Raw genomic sequence first — 25,269 nt, 5'->3', positions numbered from 1 at the left:
TTGTGGGTAAGAAATACCAATTACTGCTGTTGCTGCCTGCCCCTACATGCAAATAGAGCACTATAAAAATAAGCCACTGACACAAGGAAGTATTTCACAGTAGCATGTAATTAAATGTATGCAAAGGTTTGGTACAGAAATGTATTTGAAATGTTAGTGCAAATGTTAACTTCCACAGTTGCTGTATGTTCACACTATAAATAAATGACATTGTCACAGATGCTCCTCACTCCATGTACAAAAGTCAATAAGTAATGTTCTCCCAAGTCAATCACTCTGTTTTAATACCATTGTGTCCAGTGAAATACAGGCACTCAAATGCACGCAGTGTCTAATTACCTGCAAGACAGTCTGTACTGAACCCGCTTATTACAGCCCCTGGCTTTTTTCTGCAGCTGTTACAATTGTTTTGGTACTCTGTGTCTGACGGAATCTGAAAGGAACTTCTGATCACCCTCTATGGCAGTTTAAGTCACTTTGCTCTGGAGCTGCTTATGCAAACGCTGTTTAGTGCCTTCCATCTGAAAGCAGCAAGCAAACTCTTGTGCAATGACAGGGTTTTGTCACATATTCTACAACCACACCTTGTGCCATCTGGCTGTCTGGTCTTTGGGTCGGTCGTCACTTCACCAGAACGCTATAAAATATTACCTGTTTGTTATACAAAGACTTTACAACATGAGGTTTTGTATTCAAAAATATTTTACAGAAAAACTGAGTTCTGGCAAAACGCAGGGTTGTACAAAAAGGGGGGGTTGGTGCTGTCAGCATTGCCTAACTCATGTTTCTTTTTCGGAGAAGAAAAAACAGTCAAGGTTTTAACTCCCTCATTAGTATGCTTTTTCATGCCATCTGCTGCTTTTTGCACATTAATTGGTATCTATAGACACGTGTACTATTAACTCTGCTAAATACTACAAAGTCTTCTGAACTCTTAATTGAATTGTTTTGCATAAGTGTGTATCACAAAGGAAACTGGCATGTGCAACCTAAGTAACATGTTTTACAGCAGAGTCTTAACAGAGCACTGCCCCAAGGTGACAAACATTATTGCTGTACTTCAAATACAAAAAAAAAAAAAAAGAAATATCAAACAAGATCCTGAGAGGAAAGCTGTTTATGTTTTATTAACTGCAATTGTTATTAAGTGCAAATGAATGGTGTGACTGAGGGAGATATTCTCGTGAGTTCTGGGGGCACTGAAGCCCCTGAAGACTTACATTTGGGAAAAAGCTTTGGTTGTTTAACAAGGACATCATTCTGTCAAGTTGAAGCATTGGCTTCAGTTGGGCACAGTCAGCTTTACATGTTATGGTGAGCTGTCTGGTCTCTGAGTTGCACCTTGGCCTGACGTCACGTGTGGGGTTTACTAAGTGTTTTACCATCTAGAAACTATTTGAATACAATTAGGCCATGATAGAAAAAGGTCTGTGTTTTTTCATTGGTAATTCCAGTAGTCCATGGTAGTCATCTGTCCATTATATGCAGGGTGCTGCATATCTGTCAAGAGTTCTAGGTCAAAGAGGAGAATTGCAGTGTAAATACAGCACCAGGTGTACATACCTTATCCTAAATTACTATCACTCCAGTGTTTAATTCTATTTTCTAGCTAGATGTTTGACCAGTTGGTATTTACTCGCATCTGCTCAGAAGCAGGAGCAGAGAGAGTAGACTGGACTGGGTGGGATTTGCTATTAATGACTGAACTGGGAGCTTTCCACTTCTAGCAAAGGTGAATTTTCATTTACAAAAAAGAAAACCTTGCTCAGGACAAATGCTTTTGAGAAATTAAAGCAGAGGTAGGTGTTGCACGCTGATTCCATCTGCATATAACAGCAGATCACAGCAGCTACCTGCAATGCCATCCTCTCTACAACTGTCCTGGCAAGGACGCTGCAGCAGGAGGCCTTTAAACCCTGTGAAAGGACTAATATTTCAAAGAGAGGAATATTCACCTACCGCCTTAGTGAGTCAGTTCCTGTCAGCTCAAGCAAATCCAAACTTTAAAAGAAAATAACATTATTTTGTAAGTGTTTTCCTCCTCTTAGAGTAATTGCATCCCCACAGAAATTCACCAAATGGGTTGCAGTGACTTAGTTTTCTCTTGAGAAACAACAAAGCACCTGTGATTCTTGGAAGATACTGAAGTGTTGGAACAGTGGATGTCTGTCTTCTTTTTCCTTCTGTTACATTTGGAAGAACCCAGCGAAGTCTGTTTGACCTGACAGAGTTTCGCTTTTCAATCTCCACAGCACTACTGATACTTCCAAGGTACAACAAAAAATGGCAGGAACGTGAAATGCCTGTCCAGATCTCTCCCAACCATGAGCAATTGGTAAGCAACGCAGAAAGACCAATTCTTAGCAACTGAAACCAACCACTAACCAAGAAAGGAGAAATGAGGACTATCTCCATGCACACACTCAGTGCCACGTTGCTTTTCAGTATGCTAAAATACCCTCCCTGTCCATAAAATACTCCTCTGCATGCTGTTATCTTTTCTGTCCTCTGAAATAATGGTTATTTGGATATAACTATAAATGGAGAATCTGTGTAGCAGATGAGGTAGCTGGGAGCCAGCCGGGGCTGAAACTGATTCTCCACTCAGAGCTGTGGCAGGTTCTGCTGTGGACATTCCCAGGAGAGACGAGCAGAGCACCTTGTTCCAGTAGTTGTAGAAGCTTTTCCTGGAGGAGCACCGCTCCTAGCTCTGATGATTACAACAAAAACAGGGCAATAAGAGTAATTGGGCAGTACAGGATAATTAACCACTTTCTTCTGGACACAGTTGCTGCAATTCTGCAATGCTGCGTTTCATTGCACGTCCTGACAAGAGCAGTCCTGCTGCTTTATATCTAATCTTGCAAATAACAAAAGCGAGAGCTGGGAGCTGCAGCTGCAAGCCAGCGGAGCAGGAGATGAGTTGATTGTTGGCCACGACCCTCCTGAAAACATCAGTGGCGTTTCGCAACACTTCTCTTTTGCACTTGGAAGCAAAGCACAGCCACAGGATAATGGTGGCACAGATCTATCTATCAGTTGATATATAAACATTCATTTGGTGCCTTCTTTTTCCTCTTACAAAATCCTTTTATAAATCCATAGTGATGAACACAGGTTTTGCAAGTTCAAGAACGTCTCGGGGAAAATAGGGTGTTCTTTAAAGGACATTTTTCCTCTGGAAATCCCAATAATAGATGGTGGATCTGATCTGGGGTAGCTCCAGCTCCCATTCCCAGTGTCATTTCACACCTGTGTAGTTTTCCTGGAATGTGATTCCAGTTGACAGACCCATCACCAGGTCTAGAGCCCACCAAGTTGGTCTGGGCTCTGACTCCCATTCAGAGTAGGGCTAGTTAATGACTTCCTGGAACTGGACCTGAGGAAACACGCAAAGATGACAGAAAAAGCAAGCAGGCTATTTCCATTTCAGGAGACAAGTGAGGAGGATGTTCCCAGCCAGCCTGTCCCCTCGTACCACAAAAGCCATCACAGCTAAAGCTCCAGTTCTCAGTTTCATGAGGCTCTGGAGACCTTGGAGCCAGCCCAGTTCCATCTGCAGTCATTATAGACTGACAGAGCAAGGCCATTTATAGACCAGCCATGATACAGCAACTTCCCTTCTTCCCTAGCTAATTGCAGTGATGAATTGCGGAGGGAGGGAGTAACTTGGCTAAACTCATTTGGAGGAATATAATTTCCTGGAATAAGTCTCTGTTTGCCATTAATGTTTATTGCATTCCACTATCTCCTATTTCTATTAGTCATAAAGCCATTACATTTAAACACAAAAGCCAAAGGCACTTACTTTACTTCCTCATACTTTTTGCCTCGATAAAAGTTACTCTTTTTAATCAGATAGAGCAGCACCAGGTCACAAAAGAAAGCTCCCTGCAAAACAGAAAGAATTTGTCATGGCCACTAACAAGGAACAAATCTCCCTCTCCCAATGGCCACTGCTGTCCCTGCCTCCAAACTCTTCCAGCCTGTACATTTGACAAGCTCCCCTCCTGGCTATCATGCTCAGCCTGCAGTTACTCATCCTTGCTTGCTCCAAGTTCTCTTTCAGGCATCTTTCTCCATAGCTGCTTAGACGTTATGGTCTTTGTGCTGCATTTGAGGAACACTAGCAAGCAGGGGCAGTTAAGACCTGCTGTTATACAAATGCTTTATTTCCTGCCTCAACCTTCTCTTCAATTGCTTGTGCTGTAAAAGGCAGCATATAGCCAGAGCTTACAGGTGAGCTGTAAATGCTGGAATGTCTCAGAGATGATGCATAACTGGAACTGGAAGGGAGGCATGGAGAAAAACAGTGCCTGCAGTATTTCAGGGTCATCAGGGTGCAGTACTTGAGTACATCAGACTTCACTGTGTTTGCCTTTACCATGGTAGCACTGTAATCAATAAGCACAGTTCAGGGTTTTGGTTTTTTTCCCCACTAACATGTTTCATCTTTAAAGTAGGAAATGTTCAGATTTAATTTGTAATGAAAATGAAAGAAAAATAACCTGTAGGAGCTGCATTTTCTTTCACGTACCATGTAATATGAGGGGTATTTAGACTACATGGTACATTAGCAGATGCCTTCAAGACAGGACACAGACACACACCTCACTGAGCAGCCAGGGTAACAAAAATCCTGCTGGAGAAGATAATTAGACAAATTATCCCTTTCTATCCTCAGAACAGCTGAGTGGCAGCTCTGGGTCCCAATATGTTACTTTAAGAAAATACATGGACTTACCGCTCCCATGAGAGCTAATCCTGAACCGATATTGATGATAGTGGGAATGATGTTAAATTTCCCTGCCTAAAAGAAAAACAAGTCATGAAGTATTCATTGAACACAATCCAAGAAACAAACGTAAGGGTTTGGTATTAGACAGAGGAAGCTACTGGTGCTTGTGGGTGTGTTTTGTTAGCAACAGGCAGGCATAAGCATAGAAGGATTTGTAGTGAACAGTCATCAAGGCTAAAGGTCTGTCCGTCTCACCTCCAACTGCTCATGGCTGCATTTCTGAACTTGCATCATCCCTGGATAAGGCTTCTTTTTTGCTAGTGCAGACGTGCTAAACAAGTCTGTGGGGCATCTTTACATTTGCTGCACTTTACATGAGACTGTTTTTAGGTATAAGAGGTGCAGACTGCTGACCTTTACCTCATCCGCACTCCTGGTCATCTCCTTTATTATGCAGGGTGAATGGCAAGTGCTCTTTCCTAGAACAAGCCAGACAGGCTGTTCTCATCCCAAAGCTGCTTTGCCACTGAGAAATGTCTCCCTGCTTCTCCAGGCTAATAAATATTCTGGCCTGAAACCTTACCTTGCCATTCACCATCACATCAAAACGGATTCCATATGCTTTAAAGAGTGTCCGGTACTCAATCCCTTTGGCATCCCGGTAATATTTAGCAAACCTGAAATGGAACAATATGATTTTAACTCCATCACCTGCCCCCACACACAAGAACCCATCTGAGTTCACCCATCTGTGCCAATGGATCTATTCCTCCTATCAAAAACAGCTTTAGCTATAAAGTGTGGCTCCGAGTGGCAATCAAGTCAGGCCCTTCTCAGGATGGTGTTTCTTAGCTGACAGCAGCAGAAAGCCACTCAGATTGGGAAGTGTCTACCCATAGTTATAGCAGCTACAACTTATTTGGACGTTCCTTTCTCATTGCCACATGGAGTATAGGAAGAAAATGTACTGCAACAGAAATTTTCCAGCCTGAACCTATGGGTTTTGTCTGCAATTAATTGACTGGGAGACAGGCAGATGAGCAGTGGGTTACACCAATTATGAAGGGACTGCCAGAAGTCCTAACTGATATGCTTCTCCTTTCTACTTACCTGAAGTTGTACCCAGAAGAGACAGACTTTTCTGCAAACTTGTTATCCAGACGGCTAAAAGAATAGTGGGGATTACATTCAGAAGGGGCTTGATCAAGGTCACAGTTCCATTCAATCTGAATTCCTATCACACCACCCTTAATGAAAGAGAGAGACAGTGTGAGTTTAAGCTGAGTTCAGTTAGTCTGTCTTCAACTTTGTCCAGTCCTTGGGCGAGATTTCCCCAGGGACAGGAACAGATGCATGTCTGGTCAAACTCTTCTGGAGGGGCTAAGTTCATTTTTATAATAATAAGCACATTACTTTATGCACAACCCTAGTCTGGTATCCTAGGAAGAGGCTTCCCATCCTGTTTTCATTATGTGGCTGTAACAATTCAGGGGGTAAGCTCTAAATAACAGAGAACTGGCCCTTCTAATTCTTCCAGAAAAGGCACATTGTCCTGTCTCCCACTCCCCAGGGACAGGATAAATGGAACCAACATGATTTTAAGAAACAGCATCTCCGTTATTCCCTGAGCCTGGATAGAAAGAAGATCCCCGGGCAGTCACAAGTGGCTCTCCTCAGCCACCCAGCAAGCAGTACCGCCAGCTGGAGAAACACAAGCTCGAAGGGCACTCCTACCTCCAAAGCCATTTCCTGAAAGTTGTTCCCAGTCCATCTGACGATGTTCCCCAGAAGGAAGATGGGGCAGTAGGGATGCTCCATGCTGTAGTGGCAGGTCTTTAGGTAGGACTCATTGTTGGTGGCCAGCACATTCATCCTATATGTGGGGAAGAAGGGAGGGCATCTTGTCTCCCTCTTTGCTTGTCTACACAGCCTACAACCCCAAGGCTGCAGAGACAAAAGATTTCTTCAGCATTCTTCAGTCTGTCTGAGCCTGTCAGAATGGCAAAGCCACACTTCTTTCTACTCTCCTTACTTCTGTCTTAACGGAGCAAGAGCTGCAGCAGCAAACGCCGACAATTCTTTAAATCTGCATTTTCCCGACCTTGGCCACATCTTCATTTATACAGAAGAGGAATATCTGGGAGCAGAAGCAGCTCAGAAACCTGACTATGCACCGGCTGGAGAACATACCCATTGCCTTAGGAGCTCTCCCCCAACTGCATCCCACGCTGCAGGAGCTATCACAGATCACATCTGGTGACAGCCTTATCTGAGTTGTTCCCTGAGATGCTCCAGCCCAAGCCAAAGGCCTCCCCCTGTGCTTTAGAAGAGGAAACACTCATTTCCCCACCCCAGCCACAGGCAGGAGAAGGATAGTGGAGCAAATCAAGGTTATTTGCTCTGTGATGGAGAAGATACAGGGACCTCTGGGCACCTGCACTTACTTGGAGAATTTAAACTTGGGGAACCGGATCGAGTTCTTGATGAAAACAGTGAAGTTTTCTGCACTGGCGAGAAGTGGTTTCCTGGAACAGAAGGGTTTGTTCCATGTTTTACATTTGTACTCTGCTCACATTTAACTGAAATTGCCATTTAAGAAACAGCTCAGTACTATCCTGTGCTGCTTCCATGGGGTGAATCTGCTGCTCAGAGCATAGGGTTTCAGCAGCCACACCCTGCACCTCCACGACTGGTCCCAGCTCCCCACACTGCCAGCAAGATGTTAGTGAGGAGCATGCAAGTGGGGGGGAGCACTGGCAGCTGAACACAGCCCTGGGATAGCCAGTGAGCCAAGCAGATGAACAGAGGGCCAGTCCTGCTGGCGGCCAAGCAGGGCTCCCTCCTGCACTGAAACAGCCAATATTCAAGCAAGCAACCAAGCAGAGGGAACCCAGACGCCACCCTGAATGACACACAAGCCAAGCAACTCAAGCTTGGAAACAGCATAGGACAGTCACGTACTTGGGCTTGGATCTTTTCTCCACTGGGCACCAGGCCAATACCTCACAAGAACCTCTGATGCTGTCCCTGTCTTTCAAACAACGGCCAGTCTTAACCCCTGTAGCACAGACAGCACAGAAAAGGTCACTTAAAGCAGCTGCTCCCTCTCCTTGCCTGCAGGGTAAATGAAAATCAGATGCTTTTCACTGCCACCCTAAGCCCTCCTCCCTGCTGTGAAAAGCCCTCTTAGCTGGAACAGCCCCTCTGTTGTTGCTTCTCTGAGCAGCCTGGGGTGCTTTTTGCCCAGACATCACAGAGCTGTAAACAAGGCAACTGTCTTAACGAAAAGAAAATGATTGTTGCTGTCTGAAGTCAAAGATCTCTGGGGTTGTAACCCGGCTGATATCTCTGAAGGAACCTGCCTCTGCCAGAAGCAGTACAGGAGAAGGGCCTCTTTCCTTACCATTACCAGCCACCACTGCTTGCCCTTCAGGACAGTCTTCGTCCTGGTGACACAAGGCATCAGGAATGTTTACACTCTGCAAAGCAGAAGAGGACAGAAGTGAGAACTGTAGCAGGACACGACACACAGTAGCAGAGCTATGCACATTTCTCTGAATCCTCTACAGAATGGTGATCAGTGAAAACATGCAGCTGGAGCACTAACAGTAGGCAGTGTGCAAATAACTTGACTGTCACACTACCAGCAACATCACGCTTCAGCTATGAAGTCTCGCTTTTGGTCTCTGCTCAATCTAAAGAAGGACAGGCTGTGGAAGAACCCAAGCAAGCAACATCTTCCACTACTCACCAAAAATAAGCAGAAGGCCACCATATTTCACCTTAAGAGATAATTGTATCTTTGATTTAAGCTGCAAGTTGCGTGAGCCCCAGAACTGCCCTACTCCTGGCTGCATGCTGGGTTAACGCAGCCACTAGAGGACAGCCGTGTCCTTAACAATCAAGCTGTGCTGACAGCCCGGATTACCCCATGTTTCTGTGAAGGAAAATTAATCACTGCTATGTACCAACAACACTCCTTAGAATGGCAGCATCCTTGTCCCCCAGGCTCCAGCCCATTCTGAACCACGACTCCACAGAGGCCATTTAAACAAATATTTACATGTAAACTTGTAAAAATGTAAAGCACATTCTGGAAAGCACAAAGCATTCTCACACATCCTGAAGGTAGTGAAAGCCTGAATGTTCAGCCCTTCCCAGAGTGGGCCTCTTAGAATGTCTCCTTTGCCCATAACCGAACTGAATCACCTCCAAGTTGTTTTCCCACAACCTGTTCTGATCCTGAGCAATCACTATTCAAGTCTCATCTTCAGCCAGGCAGACATCCAACACCGTTAGCTAAACACTCTACATGATCAGGGCCTCTGAAAGTTAAGAGAGATGAACCTTCCAGGTTTTAAGTAATCAGTCCAATTTTCCTAACTGATGTATACTACAGAGAAAAAGCATTCGCCTTCTATCTTTCCTGTGTTCGCTGTTGCATCCTCTGCCAGGTCTTACCCCCAGTTTTGTAGGGGTCTGGGAGCCAAAGGACTCAGTTCTTCCTACCTCAGGACACGTGGTTTGTCTCTGGTTTGGGGTCACAATCAAATTTGTCATGACAAAGAAGACGTTTTCACCCTAGAATAAACAAAGTAAGGCAGAAGGGTTAGAAAAACCTATCTTAAAGAACCTGTTACGAGTTCTCTGCAGAACAGTAATGATTCCCCCCCCCCCCCCCTTCTGGTGCTTTTCAAGGTAGGATACAGCAGAGCTGTTTGTTTCAATATCTGTTTGCTTGAATTTGGATATTGCGAGTCTCACACACAGCTCTGACACAGAGAGGAGCAGTGATTTCATTAGTCACAAAAAAGCAGGTGAGGGCTGAAAGGAAAGCTAGCTGCAGCTGTCCCAGATGAAGGTGTTATCCACTAGATTAAGTTGCTTCTATTATACAGCTTTGAACCTTGTGAAATATATATTTGAAAAGTCTGATCAGGCAACTTCCTTAAATGTGGAAGGACATACAGCTTAGTGGGCCTCTGTGGTGTTAGGCGTTTTGCTTCAGAAACTGCATTAATTCGGTGAGCAGGACTGCTGAGCTTGGCCTCACTGCCTGCTCAGCAAGCACTTACCATCCTTCTCAGTAAGGGACACAGTGCCTGACCAGGCATCATAGGCTCCATCCCACTGCAGAACTTTTCTCAGGTCAGGCTGGCTGCCCCAGCTGTGCTCTTACAAGCCCGAGCTCATAGAACAAAGCTCCATGAGATATCTGTATTTGCATTCACAGCCTATGGAAGTTGCCGTGTTTCACTGTGAGCCCAAGGCCTGACATCACTATCATTATGCTGAATTCAATATTGTTGCCTGATTGCCCAGTCACATCTGAATTCATGATGCCATAGTACAAATTATCCACATTAGGGGGCCCAGAAGCAAAGCTAGCTATCTTTACTCAGTGTGGCACACTACAATGACTCCCAATAAGCCAACACATGATAAAGAGACCAGTACTTGAGTCACAGGAGAAGATCTGACAAGTTAAAATACTGGTCAGCATCACCATTTCATTTTTGGGTATGCACAACTGGCCACCTGCGAAGGGTCCCACGGCTCCCACACAGCTTCAGCACAAGCCTGCTGCCTGGCCTTCCTGCTGCACAGCACATGTTGGTTGGAGATCAACAGCTGACAGTGAGGCTTTGCATTAAAACTGGTGGAGATGCAGCACACAGACCCACAGATCTGAGCGAACGGCAGAAGGAAGGTGAAGTCTTACGTACAGACAAATGGTTCCGTTTGCAGTCTTCAGCCCAGAACCCTGATTTTCCTCTCATGTCCCTTCATGCACACGTGCCAGCTGCAAGCAGGGAAGCACACAAACAAACAGCTCCTAGCAAGCACAGCTGAGCAATTTCCAACATGGTACCAGGCCCATCTGCTGGCATCTTCCCCTTAAAGCATCAACTCTGCATCTCACTTTGTCTAAGCTAAGGAAGCAGCACGGCGAGTTAAGCCAGATCCATTTCAAGTAAGCCTGGTCACTCAAATTGCAACACATTTATTTCCGTCTCCTCCCTCCTCTGGGCTGCCCCATGCATGCATGCCTGCTCCAGCCCACTAAAGGAGGTCCAGCTGAGCAGTCCCACTGAAATCCACCAGACTGCTGCTGAAGGGCTCTGTTTATCAAATATTGTCCTTTGTGAGAAAGCCAGGCTCCTTATATATTTCCTGGTAAGACCTAAGAGGAGGCACAACACTGCTATCTTGTAGTCCACCTCCTGTTTTTTCACAGGAAGGTCCGGATACATCACTGTAGCCTTTCTACCAGCAGCCACATTGGAACATGCCCTTCTACCTGAAAGGCAGACACAGCAGAAGCAGCATGATTCCCACCTGTGGAGGGATGACATAGTCTGCAACATCCCACAGCCTCTCCCCCAGCTCCGAGGTGTTGGTGAACGCCACCCCTTTCAGTTTGGTGATGACAGAGCTCTGCAGGGATGTGTCCGTGTCCTGATAGCCTTTCTTGACAACAAACACCCACCTGGGAAGAGCAGAGCAGGCAGCAATGTTAGTGAGTGGAACCAGGGAACAATCTAGCCAGAGATTTACACCAAGGCCAAGCAACGTTTAAGGACAAATCAAAACATGTGAATGACACCAAACCCTCTGTTATTACTGAACTACTCCTAAATTCAGAATGAATTGCTTGACGCAGACTGCACTTACCTACAGCTCTGGAGGAAGAGTTTGGGAGAGGGACACAGGCTGCATTTGGTGGCACAGCTCCCCTTTGCAGTGCACAGACCTGGACTGCACTAAGGTATGCAGAAAGCAAAGGCAGCCATCTCAGGAATGAGCAGCATTCACATACACTGCTCTTCCCCTTCTACTTATGCTAAACTTAAGCAATAACATTCTCCACTCCTATGAAGTGTTCCACCACCCTGTTTTTCCAAGAATGCTGTATTTTCTCCCCCAGAAGGACTCAAAAGCAGAGTCTTAAGTTTTCCTCAGTGAATCTGTGAGGAAATGGCAGCTGTGCACAAGGAACAATCCAGAGGAATTTGGTGATCTCAGGACAGCCTCTGAACAGGGAGCTGTACACAACCAGGCAGGCACCAGGCTAATGCCAGCCACCTCCGCGACCAACTGTACGTCCCCAGCCACAGAGGAGGCACTGCAGGCAGCGTACTGCAGGCACTGCCTAAGCTCTGCAGATGTCTATGAATGAAAACAGTCAGCGTGGCCCGGGTGTTCTCTGGACATTCACAGTCACTGCTCATGCACTGTTCCTCTTGGATGCAGGATGTGGTCTCAGCAACGTTATCTACAGAGCTCCTCCTTTAGCAGCTAATACATACCGGACCATCGAGACTGCATCACTGTCCCACTGACTGAGGCTCTGGAACTGTACACCTTTCTATAAATAAATCCGGAATGCAAAAATGACTCTACTATATTTAATCGGTGAAAGCATGAGGCGAAAGACAGGCGAGAGGACTCCAAAGCTCAGAGAGAGGGTAAAGACCTATCAGTTGCATTCTAGAAAGCCTCAGAAACTCAGGAAGCAATGGCCCAGGCATCACACAGGCCGGATGACATCTCAGCCTGCACACTGCAAGGATTGCGGCCGCGTTCCTTACATATCAGTGACCGCCTCCAGAAGAACCTCTTCTGAGAGGTGCTCTGGCCATCTCCATGCCAACCGTGCTCAGAAAGAAATGCAAGGCAGCTGACATGCATGCTGCCACGTCCTCCACAATCCCAGCGGCTGCAGCTCACTCCAGCAGATACATCTGTCACTTTGTGCTCGGCCCCCTCTTGTTCAGACTCACACATTTCATGCAGACGAGCTCGGTTTGTCCCAGGGCTCAGCAACCTTGGCCCTGCGTGCTATTGTCTCTAACGAGTCAATTGTTAAGGCTTGGCTCCTTTCCTACCAAATACAGAAATAAAGGAGTAAATAATGCAGCACAGAGCCATGGTGGCATCTGGTCCATTTTTAATCATACATTAATCTGGAAGGTGGAGATGAATCCAGCGATCTCCAGCCAGTGAAAAATCAGATAAGGGTTTATTAGGTATTACAAAATCCCAGTGTTATAAATCAACAGTTATCTGTATTAAAGTCATACACCATAGCAAGCGATCCCTGCATGCTGAAGTATCTTACATTAATCTTCATCACAACACAGCAAGCAAATGCAACCACAGCAGTACGTTTAATAGAGGGTGATCCTTACCCCACCAGGTAAGCCAGGATGGAGAGCTGCACCACTCGATAGAGAATCCCAACCTTCTTGTTCTTCGCAATGACGTACTTCTCTGTTTTGTAATCAAAAAGCGATAGAAATAAACCCTTCCAGGACACCTGCCCCATTCTCCCAGCTCTCTTTACTGAGGGCTGGAGCAGACAGCAGTGTTTGCAGCTCGCTTATCGGCACGTGCTCTGCAGGGAAACCTGACGCACCAACCCTTCAGAGAGAGGCTGATCTCCTCCCTCCCTCCTGTCAGCTGCTTGCCAGCAGCAGCACTCAGGCTGGAAACCAGCAGCTGCAATAACACCATATCCTTCCTTCGCTGCTTTCCAGATATATCATTCTCTGGGGAAGCCCCCACCTCAGTTCAGCTCCTGTGCTTCATTCTCTCTCCCCCAGTCACCAACTGTTTATAATGAAACACGTTATAGCATGAAGCCGTGTTGCAGAGCCATAGTATCTCACTGGAAAGTATTAAAGCCTGCATTCAGCCTTCACATGATGGCACAACAGCAGTTTAGATTTGTAATTACTTAAGCGTTCACATGAGTGACAAGATCCTGTGTGTGGATGTGGTTAAGAGATCATTCACAATCACCCAAATGCACAGCGAGTGCTGAGCCAGGTGCTTTTAGATACAGGACGTGCAACCTGGTGCAGCACCGAAGGGAACAGATTTAACCCCACTGAGATGAGAGCTGTTTACTACCCGGTAGCACAGAGATGACTCCTGGTGTAATAGGGACACCTGAATCTGCAAGGACATGGAATAACCATTATTGAAACCGAGGATGGAGGACACTGTCCCCTGGCTAAGGAGAGAATGGGGTGAGCTCTGAGGTAGAAAATGAAGTAAGACAGGATCTCTCAACAGCACAGCCAAAAGAGCTGACCTTCCACACCAGGAGAAGCTCCAGCAGCAAGCTGAGACGTGAACCAGTACGTGCTCTTTCCAAGGAGGATCCCATTTGTGTGCACTCATGGGGGATGTCTGTCAGGTTTTTTCAGGGATGAGACTGCCCATAGGCTGAATCTGTTGGAAAACATTTCCCAGAGATGTGAGGTGTTGCAGGAGGCATAAATTGCAGGGTTTTCTGCATTCAGGCAGGAGCACGTAATTAGCTCACACCCGAGCACACACTTAGCTCACAGGGCTCTGTCAGGACCAGAAATGCTCTTGAGATTACTCGGTGCACACCTGTGATGCACACCTAAACACAGGACCAAAGAGCAGGTCACAGCCACACGCTGCGCATGCAGAGCACTGCCACATTACCAAGGCTGCTTTAGCACACACTCCTCCTCCCTGTATGCTCAGAGTACCTCATTTTGTCCCTCGCCCCACAGACATCCCTAGAGTTTCCTACTACAAAGTGAAATCACTCTTTCTCCAGAAATTGCAAAACTGGAACAGAATCTGCTGGGGAGCTCTTTAACCCAGCAGCTGCTGCACTCCCTGCTTCCAGCCCCACAACATAAGGATTTCACAGCACAGCTCTGCTCAAAGCAACCAAGTAAGAAATGCAGGCTCAGCTTATCTGCCCCAGTGCAGCCCAGAGCCAAATGATGAGTGGTGGGGATGGCAGACAGGAGCATCCTAAAGGAACCTGACCTTCTGCTCTTCTGCTCTGAGTTCAGACACTTCTGCAGGTACCATCCGCTGGGTGATGGCTGAGCAGCACCTCTTATCATGGGCACAGTCCCACATGAACACCATCTGCTCGTCCTGATTCTGCAGGCTGGAGCAGATATCAAGGATATCCCATGTCTTGGTGATACACACCCCGTTCTCTCACAACTGCCTCCAGAATTGCTCCTATTGCACTAAAAGTGTGCAAGTTCATAACAAAGCATCAGTGAAGACAAGCCAGCCCATACAGCACTGCCCAGAGATCCCTCTGTCCGTCCTCCTGTCCCCCAGAGCCACATCCTTATCTGCCCGTGTGACTGCACAGGCTATGATCAGACTACAAAACGTGCTAAGAGTTAAGCAATGTGTTGCCTCCTGACCTGGTTTTACTTTGTGACACAGACAGAGGTGAGTTTTTGCAATTACTTTCCAGGCCAGTTAATCTGAGAAAGGACTTAGGTTAGAAAAGGAAAACTGTTTTGAGAGAGGTTTTCCTGTTATAGCTGTGACCTGAAGACGTCAACCAGATCTGATCACAAATGAAAAACAGCTTGGGTTGGCAGGGACCGTAACCATCTAACACCAACCCCATCTGTTCTCATGGACTGCTGGGTTGTTTTGGAGCCATCAAACAAAAGCACTGCTGTAAGTGGTGTTTTTCAACACAAAGTTTCGTTCTGAATCAAGCGTACCTCAGAACATCCTGAACATCACTCCCCATAGGCAAAATGAATGCTGATAGCAGTGCAGCTGGCATGCTTTTGCAGGTATTGTTCTCATCATCTTTTAGCTTTCATATCCTTATTTTTTTCTTGCTTGGAAAGCAAGAGCAGTGGTGCGTTTCTCAGAGCCTGTGAACTGTTCAAATGTTAGAGTCTAATTCACATGGGGGGAAGAAAATAACTTAAAATCTAACCATCACTTAAAGGCACAAATGCACTTTGTCCTTCTCAAGGGACTCAGGCCGTCCTTCTGCAAGATATCCCCCTTCTCGAGTCCAACACTTTGAGTTTCCCATGGAAACCAGCAGTTCTGCTCCTTCCCCAGGAGGACCATTTACTCAGTCCGGAAATTCTCATGGGGAAGATTTCTCCTCCTGTACTGAAACTCTCTTTCTCTCTCTCTCTTTTTATTCCTGACACGTTACACCTACACAGAACTACTTGTACAGCATACAGTAATTGCATTCTCATTATTCACAGGTAGTCATAAGATTCACATCTCTTTTCTGCCCAGACCCTTCTGCACATCTCTCCACCTGTCAGTAGCTGCCTGCTGTTAATCCATCCCGGAGCTGAGCTCAGTCCAGCCATGAGGCTGTGACAGCCAAATGCAGGGACTGAGGAAATTAACCTCTGATCCCTGCCCTGACCTAAAGGCACTCAGAACATAACAAGGTTGCACCTGTCTCTTTAAGGCACGTTAAGATAGAAATATTTTATGTTCAGCCCAGTGTGGTGGTATAACGTTACCTCTCAGTCACACCCAGAAGACACTGAGCAATGGCAGACAACCTTGGCCAGCACAGTGATTCATGAGTGGAATCTGCTGCTGGAGGTGCCCATTTTAGGCACTTGTTCACTTTCAGTTCCAACCGATGGCCCTCCAGACATAGCTGCTCTCAGCGACCCCCACTCCGCTCCTTAGGAGCTACTGAGAAAACACCACCTCCCAAATGCAGGACAGCTGACTCACTTCTGAAGCACTGGAAATGCTCCCGCAGTAAATGCATCATCCAGATAGGTGCCAGAGCAGGTACTGAAAATAGAAAGGAGGCAAAGAGCACAGGATGTAAATAGATAAACTATTTTAGCAAGGAAATGAACAGTAGGAAAGGCCGGGTCAGCCTTCTTTGTTAGCGGTTTATTTTTCCTTCTCACAGTTAACACACCTTTCGAACAGGGTCAAAGAAAAACAAGGGGAAGAGCTTAACAGGTTGAGAAAGGAAGTCCTCCAAACCACAGCGGATGTTTCCTTCATACAGGAAACAAACTGCTTCAGAAAATGATCAATTTGCTTGCGAGAATAAAGAAACGTTTGCCACCTGCAGTGAAAACTGCTCTGTTCAGCTTCCCTTTTAAGCTGACTTGGCAGTGTGAATAACAAATCGGTTCTACTTCCCGATGAAACAGTGACAAAAATTCAGCCTCAGTATGTGCCCTCCTCACTGCACCCCCGCACACCCAGCCGCAATGGAAATCCCCTCAGCGGGAGTTACTGGAAAAGCATTCCGAGCCTTTTTATTTTATGTCTTATTTGTCCCCTGAAGGTGATCATTCACACCGTGCTCTGTGAGGGAGCTGCTACTGTCAGGGAACAGAAACAGAGCCAGGATGCACAGCGTGGCAGGGACACGGAGTGCAACGGCAGCTGAATGGCAGCACAGTGCTGTACTGCAGGGCTTTCACCTGCTGCGCTCAGCCAACAACAGCATGGATGGGAACAAAAGGAGAACGTGAAAACAAGGGCCTGAAAGACAAGGAGTTTTTAATAAAACATGTATTCACCTTAAATAGTGACTTAAAGGTCCATCCCTACTTCTGAGTATGACCGACATCACCTTTCTGCTTCTTTGCCAAGCTGTTATCATCCCTGACCTGGAAGGGTATGGAATGGGTCCTGGCTGCACAGCTGTAGTCAGAGGCCTCGGCTGCAGTGCTGAGGAGACACTTCATCCCCTCGGGCCTGTGGGGAATTACATCACGTCAACATCTAGAAAGTCTATGCTGAGGCCTCTGCCCTTTCCTCCCTGGATTTCCCAATTAGCAACGCTTTTCAGTCACAGAAAAACACGCACAGGACTCAGATTTGACCCACAAAGGATAAGTTCCAGTAGCAACATCCTCAGCCAGCCAGCCTGGCACCTGAGCTCTGGAGGCTCATGCTGCTCTAAGCTCTCAGCTGGTACCGCAAGCACAAGGCTGCTGTGTCCAGGCACACCGAGAGCCATGCTGCACACAGCAGTGGCAGGGTGGGAGCAACCTGCCTGCAGCAGCACAACTCCATGCCAGCTCATCTATCCTGTTATAAGGGACAGGAAATTTCTCTTGTGAGGTTGTAATCCAATCAACTTCCAAATAAATCTGCCCCAGCAGGCTCTCAAGCAAAGCACTTCATTGCTCCTATCTGATCTTCTTACATCACCACCTAGTACTAAATGAAGAATTACTTATGGTGTTTCTCTGATAAGCTTTCCTGAACAGACTTCCCCTTTACTTACCCCCATGAACTACCAAACCACTCAGAGTTCAACACACAAACCTGCCAGCTTCTGGCCACACTGAGGGAAGGAGAACCAGCCCAAGGCCTGTCAGTCTTCCTGGCACGTAGGACATAAGCAGCTGGTATCGCTCCTGGTTAAAACAGCATTTCAGAATGTATCCTGTCCTCTCCTCCAAGGATGCCATTAAAAAGCTATCTCAGATGCATCAGCTCTTGTCAGTCACATTCAGACCTCAAGCTCCTTGGCCATATTCCAGCAAAAACAGCTAAAATGTGTCAGGTGAAGCTGACCTGCAGGGAGCTAATCCCCACACCTGGAATGGCCTGGAGACAGGCCAGGGCTCAGAGCTGAGACAGCTGCAGCAGAGAGAAGGGAAGATCAGCACCCATCAGCGGGTAGAGGACAAACATCTACTGGTGCTTTCCTGGGTTCCCCACAGCATTCAGTTGTCTCTCCCCAAGAGAGGGAGGTGAAGGCAGAACAGCAGATCTCTCCAAGCCTGCTGCCACAGGAGCCTGGCTGGGGTAAGACGTTAATGACTCCAAATGAGTCATTTGCAAGTCTTCTCATTCAGGGAGATGGCACAACTCTGCCACTGCAGTGCATTAAAGTCAGGGCGAGGCGACGCGGCACGGCCACACCATCAGCAGGGCTTTTGTACAGCGGACTGTATTCAAAACTCAGATGGCAAATAAATTTAGAAGCAGACACTGCAAGACTTCCATGGAAACAGCACAAAAAACCATCTGTGGCTTGGATGACTTCACTAATCCCTTAAGTGCCATCCAATTACTGCAAATGCCTTTGGCATCTACTACAGCAATCGTGAAGAATTAAATGAGCGAATGGCACTCATCGGAAATTACAAGTCACAGACCTCTATAATGCATTTAAGGGGAAAAAAAACCATCCAAAAAGGCAAACATCCATCATAACCCACTGCAAAAGCTGACCTCTGTGGGAGCCATGAGGGACGACAAAAGGGATTAAGTAATGAGGGATACTTAATTCAGAGAAGAAACTGGAATTTAAAAAGAGAGAGACTGGGAGTATGACAAAGGTTGGGTGAAGAAGAGATGAACTGCAACTCCTTCTTAGCACAGACTTCGAAGTTAATTTCATAGGATCACAGAACGGCCTGGGTTGAAAAGGCCCACAGTGCCCATCAGCTCCAACTCCCTGCTATGTGCAGGGTCGCCAACAGCAGCCCAGGCTGCCCAGAGCCACATCCAGCCTGGCCTCGAATGCCTGCAGGGATGGGGCATCCACAGCCTCCTTGGGCAACCTGTTCAGTGCGTCACCACCCTCTGCGTGAAAAACCTCCTCCTGATACCATAATTAATGACCTCTCCCAAGGGAAAGTCATCAAAAAACTCCCAGCAGGTTTCTGTTCCGTGACGTACCGCTGTGCTCGGCCTGCAGACATCTCCGGTGCTTCGAACAGCCGGGACTTCAGCACCCGATGCGGGAGGGGCGCTGTGGGGGGGGGCAGCGAAGGGCGGCGGCTGCACGGCCGTAAGGGCGCCTGGATAAAGGAACACCGGGATACTGCGGCCCTCAGTGCGTCATTCGGACACAGGCGGGGATCTCTTGCAAGACTTTATTCTCAAAAGTAGATGCAATTAATACACCATATACGTGTATATACGCAAAACGGCCTTTCTTTTCTCATTTGCAGCAGCACACAGGGCAGCTTCTGCCGATCCATTTCCGTCCCCGTCGCCACCCGCTCTCGGCTCCTCCGGCCCTCGGCCCTCACCTCAGCACGGAGCCGCGGGGCGGCGCTGCGCGGCCCTCCCGGGGCGACCGCCACCCCCTCCGCAATCTCGCGAGATCTCGTTTGAAACGGCGGCGGGAGGGCGAAGGCTCCGCTCAGGCAAGGCCCGGCCCGGCCCGGCCCCGCCGCGATGCCGCGGATGCTGCGCACGTACTCGCGGCGCGGAGGGTACCTCCGCGCTCTGCCGCAGCCCGACCGCTGGATTTCGCCCCCTCAGGACCGCAGGCGGCTCTTCAGCTCCTCCTCGGCCGCCTCCAGCGCTCTCTCCAGTGCCCTCTCCAGCGCCCCCTCCGCCACCTCGGACGACCCCGACTTCTCGCCGCCGAGGAAGCGCCGCCAGAAGCCGTTGGGTGAGCGCCCCGCCCGCCCCCGGTACCTGCGGAGCCGGCGCGGGGCGGAGAAGGAGAACCGGGCCCCGGCCGCCCTCAGCTCCCCGTCGCCCTCCCCGCTGCCGCGCCGCCCCCGCCGCCGCCGCAAGGGGTCGCCCTCCGCCTCCCGCCGCCCGCTGCTCTGCAGCACCCCGCATTGGGCGCCCCCCGGCGGCGCCGCCCGCCCTCCCCGCAGCCCCGCCGCGCCGCTGCCGGAGCTCAGCACCAGCGTGGAGGGCGGCTCGGCGCTGCAGTGCAGCCCGGAGCTCTTCTCGTCGCACGACGCCTCTCTCGGCAGCGCCGCCAACTCGCCGGGGACACCGCGGGGCGGCTCGGAGCGGCTCCCGTTGTCGCCGCGCGGTCGGAGCGGAAGGGACGGGGCAACGGGAGCGCCCCGCGAGGCAGCACCGGGCGAGAGCTCGGCGCCGGGGCTGCGGTCGCAGACGGCCCGGAGGGTTCCGAGGGCGTCCGTGCGGGAGCCTCCGCACGGAGCCGCAGCCGTCGCTCCCCTCGACGGTGAACCGCGGCGCTCGGCGGTGCGCGGCGCTGCCGGGTCGGAAGGGCCCCGCGGCGACGCGAAGGGCGATGCGACAGCGGGGAGCCCGGGCCGTCACGGGGGCGCGGCCGAGCGCCGGCTGATGCCGGTGGTGGTTTTGGACCGAGGGGAGGTGCCGCTGTGGCTGAGCGGCCGGAAGGCAGCGTCCCCTCCGGGCCGCCGAGGAGCCGCGAAGTACCAACGTAAAAGTACCAAACTGATTCCCGGGGAGGGCAGCACCTGCAGGAAAGCCTGCATCAGCGGCTTCAGTGCCAGCCGCTGGGGGCGGCAACCGCGGCTCCGCCCGCACAGGCACAAAAATAAGAGGCAGCAGCAGGCGGGCAGCTCTTTCCTCAGACCACCGTTGAGACGGAGAGCAAGGAGGAAGGGTGTTCAGATGTCAGCGGGGACGCAGGACGCTGAGTGTTCATTCCTCAATAATTCCCACCACTGGGGTAGATTTCGAGCATCTCTGTCCTTCCATAAGAGAAAGAAAGTGGTCTCAGATGACAGTTCCTATGCCAGCATCCTTTGTAATCCCTTTGTGAATTCCCAGCTTTCGGGGCACCAAGCAACCCTGTCTTCTAGTAAGGCTGAGAGCTACGCCTTGTCTGCTTCCTCTGTGATCCTGCTGGCTCCCATGAGTTCCTCTTCAGTCCTGGAGGTCACGCTTACGGATGCAGAGAAGGTGTTTAGGGAATGCCAGCAGGAGGGACCTATCACTTTTGAGGATTGCATTCCCTTAGATAAGATGAAAGACTGCAAGAAAATCGGAGAAGGGGTGTTTGGAGAGGTTTTCCAGGTCGACAGTGAGAGAGGACCTGTGGCCTTAAAAATAATTCCCATTGAGGGAACGGAAAGGGTGAACGGCGAAGCTCAAAAGAGCTTTGGAGAGATTCTACCTGAAATAATAATTTCAAAGGAACTCAGTCTTCTGTCTGAAGAGTCCATGAATAGGACTGTAGGGTTCATCAGCTTGTACTCTGTGCACTGTGTGCAAGGGGCTTATCCTAAATACCTCCTAAAAGCCTGGGACACATACAACAAGGTAACAGGGTCAGAAAATGATCGGCCAGACCTGTTTGGGGAAGAGCAACTCTTTATGGTTCTGGAGTTTGAATTTGGAGGCAGCGATTTGGAGAACATGAGAAAGAAACTGAGTACTGTGGCTTCGGCAAAAAGCATTCTGCACCAGGTGACTGCTTCACTGGCTGTGGCAGAGCAGGAACTGCACTTTGAGCACAGAGACTTGCACTGGGGGAATGTGCTGGTAAAGAAAACAGATGCAAAGGAGCTTAACTACGTGTTGAATGGGTCTACGTGCACAATCCCCACAGCAGGGATCCATGTCAACATCATAGATTATACCTTGTCTAGGCTGGAAAAAGATGGGTTAACTGTCTTCTGTGACCTTTCCACTGATGAAGAGCTGTTTCAAGGCACGGGGGACTACCAGTTTGATATCTACAGGCAAATGAAGATGGAGAACTCCAACAGCTGGACTGACTATCATCCACACAGCAATGTCCTCTGGCTGCACTACTTGTCAGATAAACTTTTGAAAGATGTGGTGTACAAGAAAAAGGAATCATCTTCTGCCATGAGAAAAATAAAGCAGCAGCTCACGAAGTTTCACAAAGAAGTACTGACTTTTGGGTCTGCCAGTGAAGTTTTAGACAGGAGCAGCCTCTTCCAGTGAGTAAGGGAGTGCAGGGCTTCCTAGAACTGATGCTGCCCTTCTCCTTTGCTGTTTTTTATGTACGGTCTTTTAAATGTTAGCAGAATGAAGTGTTAACATCAGTTAGCAGTGTGTACAGTAAACTACCAAACGTGTAAAAAACACACAAAAAAAGTCTTCTGCTCTAGTATGTTTCCATATCTACTGTCTTTGAGGGGTGAGGGTGGAAAGGAAATGGACTCGATCTTTGGGATGAGGGGGAGATGCCTTCAGGCCCAGTTCATGTTTTGAATTCCACTTAGGTTATTAAAAGTTCTTTCCTCATTCTATTGATTTTCTTACCAAGTTCTTTGCTTAAAAACAAAACCCAAAACCAACCAACCAAACCAACCAACCCCTCGATGCTGGAGACAGGTGAGCGTTGTCAGCCCAGCCAGAGAGAGGAAGAGGAGAAAGGCACTTCTTGATGTAGTTTTAAAAGCAAGCTTTTGTTCACTTTGGCACAATTTGTACTTGGCGTAATGCTATAAAAGGTACATTTCCTCAAGTTTCTGTAGTTTGGCTTTTAAAAACATTCTAATCTGCAATAATGATTTTTTTTTTCTCTCTGTGAGGACCGGTGATAACATACTGTGTTGTTTTGAAAAGTACCTGTGTTCCTGGTGCGTTTTTGACAGCTGTGACCTTGTATGCTGACAGCACCCCAAAGCTGTAACCTGATGGTTGCCTGTAAGCCATTTTCTCCATTTATCTAGAGAAGAAAATGCACAGGGGGTTCTTTAGTCTTGATGGCAGCTGGGTGAGACAAACTAAATCTAAAGGTATACTTCTATCAAATTTTAATTCTTTGTTTTCAAGAAGCCCTTGGCTAACATTCACATACATTAAAGAAATAGGCCTGCAGAGGAAGATAAACCAATCTAAGTGAACATTCAGTTTAATTATTATTGAAAATTAGGACATCCAATGACCCAGATGCATTAAGGAATGAAGAGGAAGAACCTCTCCATCTTCAAGACTCTTACTTTTGCTATCTTAAGCTACAGAAGGCAACCTGACAATCTCCACTGCTTGAAATTATTAAGGTGGAAATCATACTGGAATCCTACCAGGCATCCTCTCCATCCTTTTTCCTCTAATTGATTTAAGTAATGGAACATAATTGAGTATTTTTACAACTTACTTGGTAAGGGCTGCAGTGAATGCATGTCTGACATCAAGGACTTGTTCTTCAGTCAGAATGGTGCTATTTTCCATTTATGCTTTAAAAGAAAAAAGCAGAATGGATAAAATAACTTTATTACCTGCCCGATTTGGTCCTTTATTTCAGAATTGCCAGCATTGGCTGTACAAGAAGGATGGAAGCTGGCAGTTAAAGGGAGAGGAGCCAGCCTGCTGTCCTGCAGGGCAACGTACAGCAGTGCTGGAGTTGCTGTTTGTTATGTGGTCTTTGAAAGCTGCCATTGCCTTGAAATGTTTCCCCACAAACTGATGTTGATCTGTCAATGTGCGATGTTGCTTTCATTAATCACAACTGGAAGCTTCTACCCTTCAAATTAAATTCATGTAGAAAACTTTGCCTTTGGCTGTGCCTGCAGGGAGGTGCAGTTGCCTCAGATGAGTCCTCATTTCTTTTTTAAAAATTCTGTTTAATAAAATTCTGTGTATTAATCAGCTCCATATACTTTAATAGGAGGGGTGTGACAAGAAGGGAATCTGAACAGTAACACACAGAAGCCCCTGAACAAGAAAAATGCCCTCATTCTGTTCTTGTTCCAATCATTTGGAATCAAAGCTCCATTTGGAACAAAAGTGGATTATGTTACTTATCTGTTTTCTCTGCTAAGTTGGAAGGAGGATGGCAGCACCCAGTTTTCCAGTTCAGTAAGCACAAGCTTTTAAATATGCACTATTCTTAAATGTTGACCTTAAAGACTGCTCTATTTTTTTTTTTTTTTTACTAAAATAATGAAGTTTGAGCAAAGCTATAATTATAAGGGAAGGAAAGATTTTTTACGTGGATCCAAACACTTTGGAAGGTTAAAAAGGACAAGTATAATTCTGTGAAACCAATGCCTCACAAACAGTATGGACATGGAGCAGGAATTCATAGAATCACAGAATCATGGAACGGCCTGGGTTGAAAAGGACCTCAATGATGATTGAGTTCCAACCCCCCTGCTATGTGCAGGGTCACCAACCACCAGACCAGGCTGCCCAGAGCCACATCCAGCCTTTCTTGTTCAGTTCTCAGTGTGTTTTGTGGTGAAAATAGCAATACTCGGTGATATTAACGATGATTGCAGACTTACTTCAGCATGCACTTTCATCTAATTGCCAAATCACTGAGGAGTTTGGCAGATCTGAGGGAAAAGAAGGCTATAACAAAATACTGATTACACTGTAAATACTCATTAACTCACTGGGATCCTGTTAAAGCATGATGCATTTTGTGCTCGGCATTCCCTACCAGAATAAGCATTAAAGTGCAGGAACTAAGAAATTATCTCCTGCCTTGAGAAAATGCACGTGAGTGACAGGCTGAACGTGAACAAACAGAGGCTGTGGCCTAACTGTAAAGACACAGCAGCAAGAGCAGCTACTCAAAGTACCATTTAGAAGTAGGACAAAATGACAATAATCATCTCTACTCACAGTTGTTTTCTTGAACACTGGATGCCCAACTCCGCAGCGTAAGGGTAAGTCTGCAGAAGTGAATGGTATTGGTTGGCCACAGTGAATAGCAGGAGAGGATGGCTGCCAACAGAATAGGAACACTTTAATGTTGAATAAAAATAGATTGGGAAGCTCAACTGCGTCTGCTCCCATAAAATGAATTAGGTGCATGTAGCCCAATAAAAGACTGGGAGTCTTAAATCAGCAGTTCAAGCTGTAGTCCTAACAACCAAAATACTGTCTCTACCCTGACCTGCCTCAGCATTTGCTTGGATAGCAAATGAACCAGAGCCCGAGCTGTTTTCTTTGAGCATTCTGCCCCTAACTGAACAGTTGGCTGTTCTGCAATCTTACCTCAGCCATCACCTTCTTAAAAGGGAGATTTTCAGGACAGCTCAAGACACAGCTCTCATGTGTGAGTCATCCCCGCTGTCAGT

The 25,269-nt window shown here is 47.6% G+C and overlaps 2 protein-coding genes across 11 annotated transcripts; one reads left to right on the top strand and one right to left on the bottom strand.

Annotated features, from left to right (window-relative positions):
- Positions 1-90: 90 nt before the first annotated feature.
- P2RX5 (purinergic receptor P2X 5) lies at positions 91-25,269 on the bottom strand. 10 transcript variants are annotated; one of them, XM_025141897.3, is made up of 19 exons: positions 25,187-25,269; positions 24,812-24,913; positions 23,340-23,418; positions 22,808-22,907; positions 13,839-13,978; positions 12,931-13,012; positions 12,523-12,623; positions 11,078-11,228; positions 10,465-10,541; positions 9,200-9,319; positions 8,142-8,217; positions 7,700-7,796; positions 7,183-7,263; positions 6,473-6,611; positions 5,849-5,985; positions 5,322-5,415; positions 4,745-4,810; positions 3,809-3,891; positions 91-3,379 (listed from the first exon to the last, which is right to left on the bottom strand). In XM_025141897.3, the coding sequence occupies exons 9-19, from the start codon at positions 10,516-10,518 to the stop codon at positions 3,304-3,306; spliced, it is 1,023 nt and encodes a 340-aa protein (XP_024997665.1). In that variant the 5' UTR covers positions 10,519-10,541; positions 11,078-11,228; positions 12,523-12,623; positions 12,931-13,012; positions 13,839-13,978; positions 22,808-22,907; positions 23,340-23,418; positions 24,812-24,913; positions 25,187-25,269; the 3' UTR covers positions 91-3,303. The 10 variants fall into 10 exon arrangements, with proteins under 10 accessions (XP_024997665.1, XP_024997666.1, XP_046758246.1 ...); XM_025141898.3 differs by having other exon boundaries at positions 9,248-9,319; XM_046902290.1 differs by lacking the exons at positions 22,808-22,907; positions 23,340-23,418; positions 24,812-24,913; positions 25,187-25,269 and adding exons at positions 16,271-16,333; positions 19,202-19,581.
- GSG2 (germ cell associated 2, haspin) lies at positions 19,620-22,485 on the top strand. Its single transcript, XM_425408.7, has one exon. The coding sequence runs from the start codon at positions 19,706-19,708 to the stop codon at positions 22,175-22,177; it is 2,472 nt and encodes an 823-aa protein (XP_425408.3). The 5' UTR covers positions 19,620-19,705; the 3' UTR covers positions 22,178-22,485.

Source organism: Gallus gallus, chromosome 19, assembly GCF_016699485.2.
Source record: "Gallus gallus isolate bGalGal1 chromosome 19, bGalGal1.mat.broiler.GRCg7b, whole genome shotgun sequence".
NCBI lineage: Eukaryota > Metazoa > Chordata > Aves > Galliformes > Phasianidae > Gallus > Gallus gallus.
This window is presented reverse-complemented; position numbering and strand designations above follow the sequence as displayed.

Coding starts and splice junctions, on each gene's coding strand:
- P2RX5 (XM_015295667.4), bottom strand. CDS start 13,067: ATGGGGCAGGTGTCCTGGAAGGGTTTATTTCTATCGCTTTTTGATTAC. Junction 11,229..12,930: donor ATCCTGGCTTACCTGGTGGG/GTAAGGATCACC, acceptor TGCTCTTCCCAG/GTGGGTGTTTGTTGTCAAGA. Junction 7,797..8,141: donor AGCAGTGGTGGCTGGTAATG/GTAAGGAAAGAG, acceptor TCTGTGCTACAG/GGGTTAAGACTGGCCGTTGT.
- GSG2 (XM_425408.7), top strand. CDS start 19,706: ATGCCGCGGATGCTGCGCACGTACTCGCGGCGCGGAGGGTACCTCCGC.